The following is a 16058-nucleotide window of genomic DNA, read 5'->3' as shown; positions in this document are numbered from 1 at the left end:
TAAATATTCAGTTAATAGTTTAATCTCTTTAATTCCTGCTTTTTCATATGAATGAGGCTTTGCAGATTGATTAATTGTTTTATAGTTGTTGGGGGTTTTTAGATTTTGCTGCTGTTGATCAGACAAAACTAGTGAGGGAAAGAGGTCACCAGTTAGTCAGTGTTTTTTGAGATATCGAGCGACTTGTTTCACACTTTTAATTTTCCAGTGTCAGTGTTTAATATTTTCATCTGCAGCCAAAGCCATGCAGCTCCTGTGTGTGCAGTAGTGTGTCTGCAGGAGGTGATGATGCTGTTGCAGTCTCCCACGTTTCTTCTCCTGTCCCTGTGACGCTGTAGTTTCAGTCTCTTATTCATACCGGTCATTCGAAGCGTGCTTTTATTTTGGCGGTTATTGTTAAACCTATAACGATGATCTGACGATGAACTTCCTGTCTCTGTGTGTTCGTTACACTGGGACCAGTTTCGCTGCAGCAGCATATTCCTTCCTTCCTTTCTTTCCTGTCTCTCTCTTGTTTGTTCACCTGACACCTGAGAAGCGGGCACGCCATGCACACGGCCCTTCAATACCGGCGCCCATGGCAACACGACACCCAACCCAGCGGAGGTGGTTGCCACGGCAGCGATCGGTAGCTTTTGGCGGTGTTGGGTAACGCCGCCCGGCCGCTGCTGCTGCTGCTGCTGCTGCTCGTGTGGTGTGGTGTCGTAGGAGCGTCAGCTGTTCACAGGAAGTGGAGCAACACCTGCTGCAGGTGTCGGGAGGATTTCTACTTGAGCCTGTCGGTTCCCATGACGACGGCATCGCACCTGAGCTTCAACATCAGACCAGTTTGATCTGACGAGACAAAACAACTTGTCATCAGCTGATTTTTTTTTTTATTCGACCCAGTTTCCCCAGTCGACTGAACTGAGCGTATTAGATTTAGTGTGGATGGTGTGGAGCTGTAGTGATGAATTAATTAATTAATCAATTAATTAATTGTTTCTGTTGGTTTCTGGGCGGAAAATTTATATTTAATTATTCAGAAAATCATTTAATATTTTTAGTCAAGCATGTAATTCCCAAATATTGAGTGGAATCTGCTGCATTTCTGAGTCTTTTGTGATGTTTTAGTTGGATATATTTGGATTTTTGGACATTTTGTGACGACTATTTGTTTCCACTTAATGATTTATTGAAAAAATTATAATTAGCAGATGAGTCAATAACAGAAATAACTGTCAGTTGCAGGTCTTGACAGTTCATTTTTGACCTTAGGGTGTTTTTTTTTTTCCCCCAGAGCTTTCATCTGTATCACATGGTCTTCAGCAGACTGAGTTTGCCTCGTTGTCATAGAACTATTACATATTTGTATTTATGAGTTTGTCCCTTAGAATAAAGGAGGATTAAACCCGATGGAGATCCTGTGATCAGAACAGATGAAGTCGACCTCTGTGGTTATTAAAGTCTTAAGACGACCCCAGATAGATGATACCCATGTGTCCCATGTGACACGACGGCCTTTGAAGGCAACATCACAACACGGAGACAGTTGGTTTGTGCCGAGGATGAGGAGCAGATGATCAGGAGGAGGAGGAGGAAGTAACTTTTCCTCCGGACCTGCGGAGAAAAGACTGAGCTCTGACATCAGGCGATAGGTTCTTCTCTTTCTCCCTCCTCTTCCTCTTCCTTCTCCTTCTTCTCCTTCCTCCTCCTTCCCCTTCTTCTCCTTCTTCTTCCTCCTCCTCCTACCTTCAGATCAGGGTTATCATACTGTAGTTAACTAAGAAAAAAGTAAAAAAAAAAGTAATGAACAATGCAAAACTAGTTGCAGGAAAAGAAAACGCCACAGTTCAATATGGGACTATTTAGAGTAGGACCCCTTCTTCTCCTCTATTCTGTGCACGTTAGGACCTTCAGAGAGGTCACGCTCCTCTCTGTGTGTGTGTGTGTGAATAATGAACCTACATGTTTGTGTGTGTTGTTGACTTCAGAGCCGTGATCACAAGGTGCCGTCGTGTTTAACCAACCTCCCCCTCCTGAAGCACCACTACAGACCGTTATTGATCTGACTTGTACATGCACATGCACACATTGTACATGCACACACACACACACACAAAGACACACACCCAGAAGCATGTGTGTGCTTCTCTCTCTCTCTCTCTCTCTCTCTCTCTCTCTCTCTCTCTCTCTCTCTCTCTCTCTCTCCTCTCTAGTCACTGAGAACAGAGTGAGAATATCAGTAAATGGAGCAGAAGTGAACGCTTCCTCTCATTATCCCGTTAGTCTCTGACTCCGGCTTTGAACGTTTCCACTGGAGGTCGACCCACATGACTTTTTAAAAATGTATTTATTTATTTATTTTTTTACTTTTTTCATGGCTCGTACAAAAATATCCTCCACTCACTATTATAATTTTACATTTTGCATCTGCTAATGAACCATCATTTGGTTTATTTATTTTACAGTGGAGGCCAATTTAAACCCAATGCAGAGTTTATTCCCAGGTTAAAATAATAATAATGATAATAATGACCTTTTATTCACCTGGGCTGCAGAGCCAGTCCAGACTTATTCACTTATTCATAATTGGAAACGAGTTATTGTCCAATTTATTTTAACAAAATACCAAATATCTGATGCCGATTTTGCCACTTTTCTCAGTCTAATGTTGCGCCGCACAAATCAAATTTTGGTTTTTGACTATTGGTCGTATTCAAAAAGATGTTTAAAGACAAAACCTCAGACTCAGAGAGATTATTATGTTCAATATTCACTGATTTCAGATGCTTCACAGGCCAAACAACTTCACATCCACCTCTTCGTGTCAGTTGTTTCTGGTTTACTATGTTGTTTTAACCAGTGTTAAGTTGTTTCATCTGCCTCCGATCAATCAAACTCCAGCTTATTGATTATATTAATTACATGGCCAGATAACGTCCATCGTAGATTCAACTGCTGATTTGTTTTTATTTTGGGAACAAAGAGCGTTTGGAGGCGGCAGCAGATCCACACCACATTGTTTCTGTGTCTTAACTTTGAGCCACTGATGTTCACTGGAGAACAATGGCTGCTCTGTGATGGTCAGCAGACTGGGCCTCTACTTATTAACAGAGTAGTGTGTGTGTGTTTTTGTGTATATATATGTGTGTGTGTGTTGACTCACGGCTCAAACACAGATTCACAAAGTTCCCGTCGGTCATTTATTAAAGGGATAGTTCAACATTTTGGCAGATTGGTCCATTGCCATGATCCCTATAGTCATGGCAGTAGGTTTGTTACCTTTAATTGTCGGCGCAAGCTATTTTTAGAACAGCGGAACAGAGCCGTGAGCTGCTCAGAGCTACGCTACAGAGGCTCATGGGATTTCTTGGTTTCCCTCATCAAACTCATCAAATACACAATCCAACAACTCCAAAATGCTCTGGTGGACAAGTTGTGACCTGCACATTCACCAAGCTATGAGATAATAACAGAACGTTACAAGACAGAGTTGTTTTAGAGATAAATTCATGCAAAACCACTGAAGTGCATTACCGTCGGGGACAGTTTTTCAGCAAGCAGTCTCTGCATTTACCTCTAAAACAACTCTGTTCTGTTATTATCTCATAACGTGGTGAATGTGCAGATCACAACTTGTCCACCAGAGCGTTTTGGAGTTGTTGGATTGTGTATTTGATGAGTTTGATGAGGGAAATCAAGAAATCCCATGAACCTCTGTAGTGTAGCTCTGAGCAGCTTGTGGCTCTGCTCCGTCGTTTGCACCCACAATTAAAGGTAATAAACCTACTGCTATGACTAAAGGGTTCAATGGGCCAATTTGCTAAAATGTTAAACTATCCCTTTTAAAAAATCATGCTTTCAGTTTTGCAGCTGAATGTTTACATGTCGGATGGATTAAAGTGAAATTAATCAGAGGAGATGTTTGTGTAGGGAGTTAATCTGACAGCGACATGATGAATCACATGTTCTGTTTATAAAATATTTGCAGCATCATTTAACGATGAAGTCATTTAAACATCAGTTGGGAGGATTTTCTTCTTTTCTCTTTTTTTCTGCCAAATCTGCTTCATATCTGGAATATTTTGTCTGTGGCTTCAAGTGGTGAAATTTCCAGGTGATGAATGTCAGGGAGTGTATCGTGTGTGTGTGTGTGTTTGTGTGTGTTTTGAAGCATCTTAAACGATGGTGTTTGTCATGTTGACAGCTGGTTCGGCTTCACATCATGTTTCCTCTCACCTGTGGGATTCACCTTGTGTCTGTGTCTGGGTACAGATGAACGAGGGAGGGAAGGAGGGAGGGAGAGGCCGGACACACAAACTCATCAGAGTCCGGCCTTGTGGTGGCAATTACAACACACACACACACACAGACACACACACACACAGCCTTGATCCTTGTGGCTGCTTATGGAGGCTGTTGATGCGCTGAGCAGGTCTGATTTGTGGCCACGCGTCACCGCCGGGTCCAAAACAATTTATACCGGTACCTTCCCACAATGCCTCACTCTGTCAGGATGACATGCTGCACTGGTAGAGGGAGGAGGAGGAGGTGTGTGTGTGTGTGTGTGTGTGTGTGTGTGTGTGTGTTGGAGGCTGTACGGCTCGATACCGAAGCAGAAACTCACCTGGAAACAAAGAGGCTTTTCTTCTGCAGCCACAGAGGAAATGTGTTGCGTTTAGTGTCCTTTCATTCATTCAGGACAAACGAGCTCCGAGTAGAGCCGCCTCCCTTTGTTTTTTTCCCCGGTGGATCAGGTCGTCGTTGTCGTCACCAAACTGAGACCGTGACTTTAATAATCACAGGAGGACAGGACTGGGTTGTTATATTTAGAAACTTCAGTGCGACTCCCATTGATCAATAACTGATCATGTGGGCGGAGCTCAGAAAATGAATCTGCACTTATTTAAAGACGTTTTCTGAAGCTTAAATCAACGTCTCCTAATGAAAAATGCACATTTTAAACATGAACTTCAACTTAATTTGGTCAGAGCGGATGTTTTCAAAGTATTTTTCATACCTTTTAGACAAGATTGAGCTTTATTATTCACTGTCCAGCCACTGAATCCATATCAAAAATGTTTGAAATGCTTTCTTTTTCTTCTTCTTTTTACCTATAATGTTAGAGTTGCTGCAGATATGGCAGCTGTCTTTGTCCATAGATGTGAATGTAAACATACCGCACTGCTGAACTCACGGTTGGATCATGTTTGTGGTCGGTTGGTAACATGATGACGCCAGCGCAAACTGACCTGGAGTCTGCTATGAATGACTCAGTGGATGTAATTTTGCGTCAACAAAGAAACTGTAATTTACTGCAGAATTCAGATAAGAGTTGAATTCATGTGTCATTTTGCCCAGCAGACAGAGAGCAGCACAGTAGCTTCTTTTAAAGTATTTTTTATGAATTGTGTATTTTATTCTTTGTATAATTTCTTGCATAGCTATGTATGTATATATTTATTTAGTGTTCAATGTCCTGCTTTTTCTTCATTTAAGGCAGCTGTCACAAACTAATTTCCCCTCGGGGATAAATAGATAAAAGTATAATCAAATCTATAATCTTCGTATAATCTAAAATTGTCGTTGTCGTTGTCGGACGTCTCTGATGATGCATTCGCTGCCTGAAGAAGCAGTGGGACATTTGATATTGTGGATAACGACGTGCGGTAAACGTCCTTCCATCCTTTGGCTATTTAAAGCGAGAGGAGGAAAGTCGCTCTCCTGCTTCGTGCCATGGGATTCTTCCTCTTTATCTTCTCCACCCCTCCTCCTCTTCCTCCTCCTCTTTCTCTTTCTTTCTCTTTGAAAACTCTCTGCTGGGATCTAATGTGGGATGTCTCCCCCCTCTCCTCCCCTCCCCTTTTGGTTTCTGAGTTAAAACCTGGGTCCAGCTGACCTTAGCCTCCGAGCTTAGGGAGGAATTCCCCCCGTGTTTCTGCAGGTGGGGCTGCAAAAATATTGACTCAGGAACTCGGTTCATTTTATTAGGCTCATGTTCGTCTGGGTGTGTGTGTGTGTGTCCGTGTGTGTGTGTGTCTGTCCGTGTGTGTGTGTGTGGAGGAGACCGAGATGACGCACAGCAGCTGGAATCTATTCTCAATTTCAAATAGCCATCATCCAGAAAGCTCCTCTCCTCCTCCTCCTCCTTCTTCTCCCTTCACTTTAAATTCATCTGTTCAATCCCAAAAAAAAGTAAAAAAAAAAAAAAAAAAAATCGCAAGTATTCAGCGTCTCCATGGAAACAAGGGTTTAACCTTTTTCTTTTTTCGGTTTGGTTTGTCTTTAATTAAACACAGGGCTGCAGTATCAAATCAAAAGAAACTCATATTAAACCAGAACAGAGTGAGGAGGATCATTTAAAACACTGTGATGAGTTGGAGTTGAACTTTCCCACAGAGGAAAAAGAGAAAGAAAAGAAAAGAGAGAGAAGCCGAACCCAAAAACAAGTTTATAGAGAGGGAGAAAGAGGTTTATCCAAGTGCTAGTGAGCCGTGACTGTGTAATAGGAAACATTTCATTGGCTTTAATTGATTTCATATTGCATCTCTGTCATGTCCGTGTGATCGGCTCTCTGTCCCAGGCAGCACATGTGTGATAACAAACAGGAAGAGGTCACAACGAGTTGAGCTGTAGCTGTAGTATTTTACACGACACCGCTGCCCATAAAGCTGGAATACTTCTGCTTTCATTCCTCTTTATCTACATCAATAATCACCTTTGACCAGTGAGTCCTAGTTACCAGGTGAAACCACGACATCTAAACGCATTGATCCGTGTCACAGCGGCCATACTCGATATTAATGACTGAGTAATATTGGACACATTCTTATGCATGAATCTGAATATATGTTTCTGTTAAACTGACCATGGTTGAAATATTGAAAGGAAAACCCTTGATCCCATTGCTCAATCCTGCTCAATTTAGTTTTTTAAGGCTGAATACACAGTTTGCAAAAGTTAATTGTGGTTTAATTTGGTTTAACACTGAAAATGTTTGGAGGCACTTGTCCATCAGAGTGAGTGTATGTGCACGTTTCTCTGATTGACAGGTGGAGATGTGGCTCATTCAGAAAAAACTGCATTTTTAACATGATTTAGCAGCATAAGATATGATGCATAAGATATGATGCATTGCATGTATGCATTAGTGCAAATGTGTATGAAGATTAATCACAGTGTTATTGAGAGATGCCTTTAGTTCCAGTGCTGCTGCTGCTGCTGCATTGTTGTGTAGGACTAAATATAGTGGTGTGTTAACGGTGGTACCACAGTGACTCCAGCTTGGAAACTGAGCTCTGGTTTGTTTCTACAACACCCGATAACCTCCTTCTCCTCCTCCCCACCGCTCCCCCACTCCTCTCTCCCTCACACACACACTCACACACACTCTGAGATAACCAGGCTGTGAGTGTGTGTAGGATCAGTTTAAAGATTTCTTTCTTTGGTCGTCTTGTTGCTTTGACTTGTCAGAGGGAAAAGGGAGATGTGAGGGGGAAACGATAAAAGAGAGAGTGAGACCTGACTGATGGAGGAGAAGCTGATCTCTGGTCAGTTCAGTGTTTTTTTTAATTCTTCTGATCTCGCAAAAGTTTCAGCTCAACTTTATAAAAAAGCAGCAGAACAGAAACCAGCTTGTGATTGCGTTGAACTCCGGTTGCTCTCTGTGTTTCTGTGTTGCAGTCAGAACTTCGTCCACCTCTGCAGATTTTGTGAATCGCCCCGTGAAGCGTGGATCATAAACAAAACAAAAAAGCAGCGTAACCGTTAAACTACTAGTGAAAGTGTTGTTTCTTAAAGCTGCGTGATGATGAGAGTGCATCAACACAAAGTGCACAACGCTGCAAAAAAAACAACCACAAACGCATTAGAGGGAGCGGTTGTTCTTGTTGTTGTTGTAACGCGCTCGATGTTTGGGTCCTCGGGCGCTCTCATGTTTGTCCACAGTGCAACATCTGAGGCTTTAATGAATGTTGTCCTTTCTGCAGACGAGCAACTTTCCAGTCAGGGGCCGTTTTATGTTGTGGCCCCTCAGGGTCTCTGTTTTATTTTATTCTATTTTATTTTATCTCTTGACCTTGACATGGATACCTGGATTCAGCGTTTTCTAATTAGTGGTTTTTGTTGCTGTTGTAGCGTTATAATAATGTGTGAGAGTGCCGTGCTGTTTTCCTTCACTAGATCTGGATTAACTGGGTCAAAACAGACCTAGAGCTAATAAAATCATATATATTTAACAGTTTGGATGATTTTCTCAAGCCTTTTGTTTTAGAAAATCAAATTATTTTTTATATTTTTTGCTCAGAACATGATTTAGTCGGTTCACAGGAAGTGATTCTGCAGCAATTTGATAACAATTAATTAAGTTTTGTTGTAATCTTTCAGTCAAAAGCTCCAATAACCAAACTCAGATATGAGGATTTGTTGCTTTTTCCACAGTGTTGTTTCATATTTAGACCTGAAATGATTATGTAACAAAGAAATAACTGTCCTTACTATTGGAAAAGGATAATGAAATATCGGTTTGTGAGTCATGTAGTTTACATCATAACACGTTGTGACTCAGTTTCACACACTCACCTGTGTGTTATTGTATTTCCAAGGCTAAAGGTCCTGGGTTTTATAGACTGGTTTTACAGGTTTAAGTCAGAATAGTTTCTCTGTTTCGGACAATGAGGAGGAAGAAGAGCTGTAATGTAGCTTTAGTGTAAAACTATATGTGCATTAATGAGACAAGTTTCTATATATAAATACTGTGCTGTGGTGTGTCTGGTTTCTGTCTCGGCTTCGTTTACAGATGTGGAGGTGTGAGGTTTATCTGAGGGGAAAGTGAGTAAATATTTAAATGAATGAGCTCATTAAGGTGAAAGTTTAACAAACAGCAGGTTAAAGATTTGATTCTCTAACGGTCCGATGAGGCTGCGCTCCGATTCACTCAGGTCTGAAATGGTTTACGAGCTGGAAAACCTCGGCTCGCTTAAACTTTAATCCACATAGATACAAGTGAGAGACAGGCACCAGGTGGGAGCCTCTCTCTCTCCTTTCTTCTTCCATTTTACAACCAGAGAGTGAAGTGAACTCACTTTCTCAGCAGAACACAGATGCGACCTTTGACCTCTGCTCCTCTCTCCTGGATCACCTCTGACCCCGAGGCGTGAGTCAAGATGCATGATGGGAGCAGGATTTAGCAGTCAGCACAGCAGCGTTATCTCTCATTACCTCCGACTGTGTCTCTCTCTCTCTCTCTCTTCAGTTAAAAGACTCGGTGTGACTCATGATTAACGGCCTGACATTGAACATTCCTGAGCAGATTGATATGACTAGACAGTTAAACATGTGTGTGAATGAAAGAGAGAAAAGGAGTGGGTGATTTCTGATACCAAATTTTTAATCAACCAACTATTAATATTTAATATCTCTATTGAGATTTTGCATCAATTTATTTTCAATATCGCACAGAATCATTTTGTTATTTTGCAAAGCCATTACAGTTTAAATGGAAAGAATGAACGAGATTATTCTTTTTTTGCTGACGACACCCGTGTGTATTTAACGGCAAAAAAAAAAGGATTGCTCCAATTTTTAAAATGTATTTATGGTTTTGCTGTTAAATACAAACGTGTGCTGCGACAGCTGATCAGTGACACATCCACTGTGCTCTGTCTCAGCTGATCGCTCATATGAAGGTTAGATGTCCAATGTAGAACTGTTTTTATACAAAGTGCAGCCAAACACCAGACTGAACAGAGAGGAACAGCAGAGCTCCTCTGACAGCTCTGCTGTGGAGCTGCAGGTGAACCGGCTGGAGAGCAGCAACGTTTTTTTGCAGCGCCGTTGTTACAGGTGATGCACATCTATGTTCGTGTAGCTGCATTTATTGTCTGATCTTCCTTCATGGGGGCTGCTGCACATACTGTCAGTCCTGTGTAACTTTTTGCTACGAAATATGACTGAAGGCACGTGAAAGTCTGCACGTGTCGACTCGACACGCCCCCATGAGTTGACGATATAAGGAGCTAATTAAAAAAAAAAGTATTAATCGGTCAAAGTTCTTGTTATCGGTGTGCATCCCTATTTTCAACAGTTGATGAAAAGTTAAGTCCCTGCCTTTTTTTTTTACCCTCCTGAGAAGGCGTAAAAACAAATGACCTCATGCAGACGACTGCAAACACTCTGTGTCTTTGGCTTTTCAGTTTGAGGTTTCAACATCTACGCAGAAAGAATTTGTGTTTCTACTTCTCTAGAAAATCACTGCAGCTTTTATTGGCAGGAGTCAACACACACTCACTCACACTCACACAAACACACACACACACTCTTCACACAAACACACACCCTTTTTTTCCCTCCTGTCTCTCCATCAGGTTTTTATCTAACTGATAACTGCTGGGTGTGTGTGCGCATGTGTGTGTGTGTCATAAATAGTCCTGTCTCACAAGTTTAGTCACAGGTATCAATCACATGACTTCACTTTCTCTCTTTGTGTGTGTGTGTAGAAGTGTAGAATACACACACACACATGCACCCACTGCATTTTAGTCTAATATATTTATACGCACATACACACACAGTCAGTATAACACATTAGTTAATAAGTGTTAGACTCGTAGGGGCTCGTTCCCACGGTGACAGATGTGGATCAACATCGGACACTTCCCTAAACCTCTGCTGATGCAGCTGTGCCTCCTGTTAAACAGGAAGTGTGTGACAGTGTGTGACAGCGCTCATCCAGACAGTTGTTCACACTGACTTTCTGCTGCATTAGCGTTTCCTGTTAGTGAAATATAAAAAAAAATAAAGCTGTAAGGGATTATTATTGTTGTTATTATTAGTATTATTATTAATATTATCAGGAAGGATGGACTGAACAGTTTGTTCTTGTGTTACATGACACAGTTTGAGCTTTTAGTTGAAACACAAACACACACACTGGGTTTCATTGACAAACCACAAGCAGCTAAAATTAGTGTCATATGTCAAGTTTAAGTGCTTGGTCATAATAGTTATATTTATTTAGAAAAATGATTCTTTCTTGTCAAAAAACGTTATGATTTAAGATAGAAATGTTTGTAAAACGAGGACATCTTTAGTTTTGTTTTCAATCAGCCTTATTCACCTAATTTCTAGAGATGCAAGAGATGATACTCCAATTATTACTCCATAATATTTCCATGTTAATGTCTTTCCTCCACCCACCATCATGTCTTCAAATCCTGGTTACTGTATAGATCCTTTATGAAATGCGTTGTTATTGTTTTCTAAGAGGTCCTAGAGAAAGATCTTGATTTATGGGTTTATTATAGTCTTGAAGGATGAACCACTTGGTTTTCAGATATAAAGGTTCAAGACTTTACAGGAAGTTAGAACTGGACCTGGACCATACATGGAGGTACAGAGGTTTAGAAGTTGACCATGTGTAGAGTTGGACTTGAGCCCAGAAATATTCAAGTGTTAATCTGGACCAGACTCTGGGTGAATGGACTAAGACCTGGAGTCAGGGTTTGACTGGAGAACAGGTCGTTGCTGAACTGGGCCATGCTGTTGTGGGAATGGACCATGACCTGGAAGTACAAGGGTGTAGATTAGGAGGGTTTGTCTTTTTACCAGAACTGGACGATCTTCTTGATACCAATGGGTTTATTGGCTGAAGCTTGGTCTGGAGGTCTGGTCAGACTGTGGCCATGGCTGAATGCAGGTCTAGTACAGACCAGATTAGTAGGGGTGTAGAACTGGACCATGGTGTCGACATATGAAGTTTAAAGTCTAAGAGGTCCTGGAGAAAGATTTTGATGTATGGGTTTATAGTCATGAAGAACCACTTGGTTTTCAGATATAAAGGTTCGGGACAGAACAGGAAGTTAGAACTGGACCTGGACCATAATTGGAGGTACAGCGGTTTAGCAGTTGACCATGTGTGGAGTTGGACTCGAGCACAGAAATAATGGAAGTGTTAGTCGAGACCAGACTCTGGGTGAATGGACCAAGACCTGGAAGAATGGTTCCTGGAAGTACAAGGGTATAGAAGAAGGATTTGTATTTTTTACCAGAACTGGACGATCTTCTTGATACCAATGGGTTTATTGGCTGAAGCTTGGTCTGAAGGGTTGAATGCAGGTCTAGTACAGACCAGATTAAGGGGTAGGGGTGTAAAATTGGACCATGGTGTCGACATATGAAGTTTAAAATCTAACAGATCCTGGAGAAAGATCTTGATTTATGGGTTTATAGCCATGAAGAACCACTTGGTTTTCAGATATAAAGGTTCAAGACTGAACAGGAAGTTAGAACTGGACCTGGACCATAATTGGAGGTACAGAGGTTTAGAAGTTGACCAGTTCAACCCAAGACCAGAATGGACTAAGACCTGGAGTCAGGGTTTGACTGGAGAACAGGTTGTTGCAGGACAGGGTGAACGGGTCTACAAGACTGTACTTCTTGATATTAATTGGTTCATTGACTGAATCTTGGTCTAGGGGTCTGGTCAGACTGTGGGCATGGATGTATGCAGGTCTAGTCCAAACAGACCAGATTAGGGGGGTAGGGGTGTAGAACATATGGAGTTTCAGACTTTGACCGTGATCTGTAGAAATATGCCAGTGTACTCGGACTGAACTATTTCTCATGAGCACAGGGGTGTGGAAATGAACCGCAACCTGGAGGTATGCGCTTGCCGGACTGTACCATGTGCTGCAGGTGTGTAGTAGTAGTAGTAGTTGTTGGTTGTGTGTGTGTGTGTGTGTGTGTGTGTGTTTGGACTTGAACTTCCTCCCAGTGGCTGTGAAAGTGAAAAGAGCGTTAATTATCCCTCTGCTCGCTCTTAAAAAAAACAAAACAAGGATTTTTTTTTCTTTTTTTTTTAACCTGAGTGGACCGAGTTGTCTCCACAGTAACAGTTACCAATGGTTACGCAAGCTTGACAACGGCAACCCTCGATGACCCACATTCCAGCAGTAAATCACAACGCACACACATTCCCGGCTCCACCCTCGCCTATCGAAACTATGCTCAGTGTTTCCACTCTGCCTGCCTTACTGAGCCTCTGTCAAACACAGAGACAGAACAGTTTTATTTAACAATCCTGTCACCTTGTTTTTTTCTTCCTATGAATCTGTCTTTACATCCTCTTTAACGTTAAATATACAGCTGCGAGCGTGCAGGAGGAGAAGGCCACCGACTGACTTCAACAGTGTCGAATTAATCTAGTTAAATCTAGTTTAAACCTTCGCCTCAAATCACCCCGGGCTCCTGTCACCTCACAGAGTCGTTACCACGGTTATCTACCGCTCTGAAATGCCGGAAAGGACACTCTCTCTCTCTCTCTTTCTCTCTCTGTGTCCCTTTTTTAAAATTCAAATTCAAAATTGCTTTATTGGCACCCTGACAGGAAGCAGCATACCTACATTGCAGAGGAATGACGCCGGTCAGGGTTTTCCCGCAGCTGGGTTTTTGCAGACACATCAACTAGTAGCCTACACTCCTCAGGAAAAACCCTCCGTACAGAGCCATCAGTCAGCTGCACCTTAAAATGAAATAGGATTACGCAAATTTGATGCAATATCTCTGCTGTGTTTTACTAATTTAAGGCCTGTAATGTTCAATTTTGTTGAGTTTTCCATAGGCAGTTTTTTTTTAGCTGTCTTCATATTTCAGCATCCACTTCCCATTTATTCAATCCAATTCATTTTATTGTCAATACTACACCTGTTACCAGAGTCACATGTTCTTTAACCACTCTCTTTATGATGAAATGCATAGAAGTGCTTGTTTTTACCATGTTCTGCCCATGACCTAATAAAGGCATTTTCATTTTTTCATTAAGATGAGTGCCTTGGTACTTTTTCTGTTTGCAGTTTATTGTCACTTCCATTAAAACCTCGTTATACATGGGAGCGAGAAGCCGTTCTCCCTATGTCATATCGTTTGCATATAAAAAAAGGAGACACATTTGAAACAAGGCAATAATTCTTAAAAAAAAAAAAAAAAAGATTCTGCTTTTAAAAATAGGTTTTTGGAGAGAGTAACGTGATTTTCATGTCTCATCTGGATACTAAAGGAGAAGCACGTACCAGCTCTCTGTTATCTACAAGGTCCAACAACACACATGTCTAGAGAGACTCTGCAGCAGCTCCAGTGAAATACGAGGCCGGTGTCACCGCTGAACCTTAACATATGCACATGTATGCAACTATGCATGCACACGGCTGTGCAGCGTCAGCAGCCCTGCCTTAAACATACGAGCGCATCAGCACCGGGACGTGTACATGGGTTTTAGACGTTCTCGTTCGACGCAGAGGGAAATGTCAACATGTGTAGGCTAAAGATTATCAGTGCAAACAGCCCCCGGGGCGTCTGTATTTCTGCTCGCTGCTCGTACTCTGCTGTGTTTGAACTTATATGTTGTGCATATGTGTGAAAAGGTGTATTTTTTGCGAGTTAAACCCAAGAAACAGGAAGTAACGACCTGGAAATTATCCAGAAGTATCAGATTGTGCAGGTGTTTGTCCGTCTGGATGTGAAACTGGGATCAGATGCATTTTGAAATGCTGCTGTCGGCTGCAGCGGCGGCCAGACGTTGTCGTATGTGGGTCAGTGAATGACAGAACAACCTTTTCCTGTCGTCACACACACACACACACACACACACAGAACCTGCTGACACACTCTCCGCTGGCTGGCTGTGGGCCAGCGTCGCCTCGGCGCTCGTCCTGATCATCAACAAGTCAGATCCACCGTGTTCACGCCAGAAAAGTGAATTAGGAGCGGGTTTGACATCTTCTCATGTGGCTGCAGTGATTGAACATAATCTGCAGTTTAATCTAACAGACTTTCTCTCTCTCTCTCTCTGTGTCTCTCTGATCAGGACTTGGAGTTCCATGGTGTGATGCGGTTCTACTTCCAGGACCGGGTCGCCGGCAACTTCGCCACCAAGTGCATCAGAGTGTCGAGCACGGCGACAACGCAGGACGTCATCGAGACGTTAGCCGAGAAGTTCAGACCAGACATGAGGATGCTCTCCTCGCCCAAGTACTCCCTCTACGAGGTGCACGTCAGTGGCGGTGAGTGTCTTTTTCAGACTTTTGGACAATCGCAGAGTGAAGTAATGTTAGAAATGTGTCACTCAGTGCGTTTACATGGACTTGTGTATCCCTGTTCTGATCATATTCAGGATACTGCGTTGACATAAACATAGAGAAATCTGGTTATTCAGATCCCCGTTTACATGATAAATACCAGCATCCCGCTTTCTGACAGTTGCATCTTATTTGTAAGTACTTGTGATTTTTGACATCTGTGAAAATGAGACTACGGTGGCTTCTTGCCACTTTTAAATTTTGAATTTGCATTGCATGCTGGAAACCCAGCATTGTGCAGCGTATTCGCCACTGACTTAAACAACTCAGTGTTGTGATGCTTTTTTCCATCGAAACATTGAACGATGTTTAATTCATTCATTATTGAAAGAAGCATGGGCATTTGGAGTAATTTTCTAACCGAGTAACCTAACCTGGTCTTACCGATTACTTTTATAAAATTAGAATGACTCATGAATGTGCTCAGTCCCACAGCGTCGTCAGACAAAATATCAGGTGGTTAATAAGAGTAGAGATTGGAGTTTAAGATGCACTTATGGGGCATATGTGCATCTTTATGCCCCGGCTGCCTCGGAGGGGAAAACTTTTTTTTTTTTACCCCCCGTCTTTAACTGTGTTTATTTATTAGTCCACGATACATTATGGCGACTCCGCTCCTCTCTGCCTCGCTTCATCTCAGGAAATAACTGTGAAGGTTTCAGACTGTTTGTATTTTCTACCAGACTTGATGACACCTGTCGTCTCCATCCCTACGGCTTAGCTACCCCGAGGGAACCACCACAGGTTCATGTAAAAGGTTTAAAAGTTCGAGGCTCGATCCAAAAATGCTTTTACGCAGCAAAAAAACGTGTTGTTTGATCCGAAATACATGCCGCAGTATCCCGTTTTCTTTTGGAGTTCTCCGGGTAGCAAAACGGGGATACTGTACTATCCTGGGATGTGATGTTTACATGCACAAACACAGAACCGGGATACTAAAAAATC

The 16058-nt window shown here is 42.1% G+C and overlaps 2 protein-coding genes across 10 annotated transcripts in view; both read left to right on the top strand.

Annotated features, from left to right (window-relative positions):
* Positions 1-16058, top strand: part of vgll2a (vestigial-like family member 2a) — a 261801-nt gene that overhangs the window by 79153 nt on the left and 166590 nt on the right. The window lies entirely within an intron of this gene.
* The window catches only part of afdna (afadin, adherens junction formation factor a), a 129717-nt gene that overhangs the window by 19781 nt on the left and 93878 nt on the right, over positions 1-16058 (top strand). For all 9 annotated transcript variants that reach the window (XM_084000675.1, XM_084000680.1, XM_084000673.1 and 6 more), the window contains exon 2: positions 14843-15038. In XM_084000675.1, the coding sequence (XP_083856801.1) occupies positions 14843-15038 (196 nt within the window). The remainder of the gene's footprint in view (positions 1-14842; positions 15039-16058) is intronic.

This window comes from Trachurus trachurus, assembly GCF_905171665.1.
Source record: "Trachurus trachurus genome assembly, chromosome: 24".
Lineage (NCBI taxonomy): Eukaryota > Metazoa > Chordata > Actinopteri > Carangiformes > Carangidae > Trachurus > Trachurus trachurus.
Note: the sequence above shows the minus strand (reverse complement) of the source record. Positions and strands in the feature narration are given on the sequence as shown.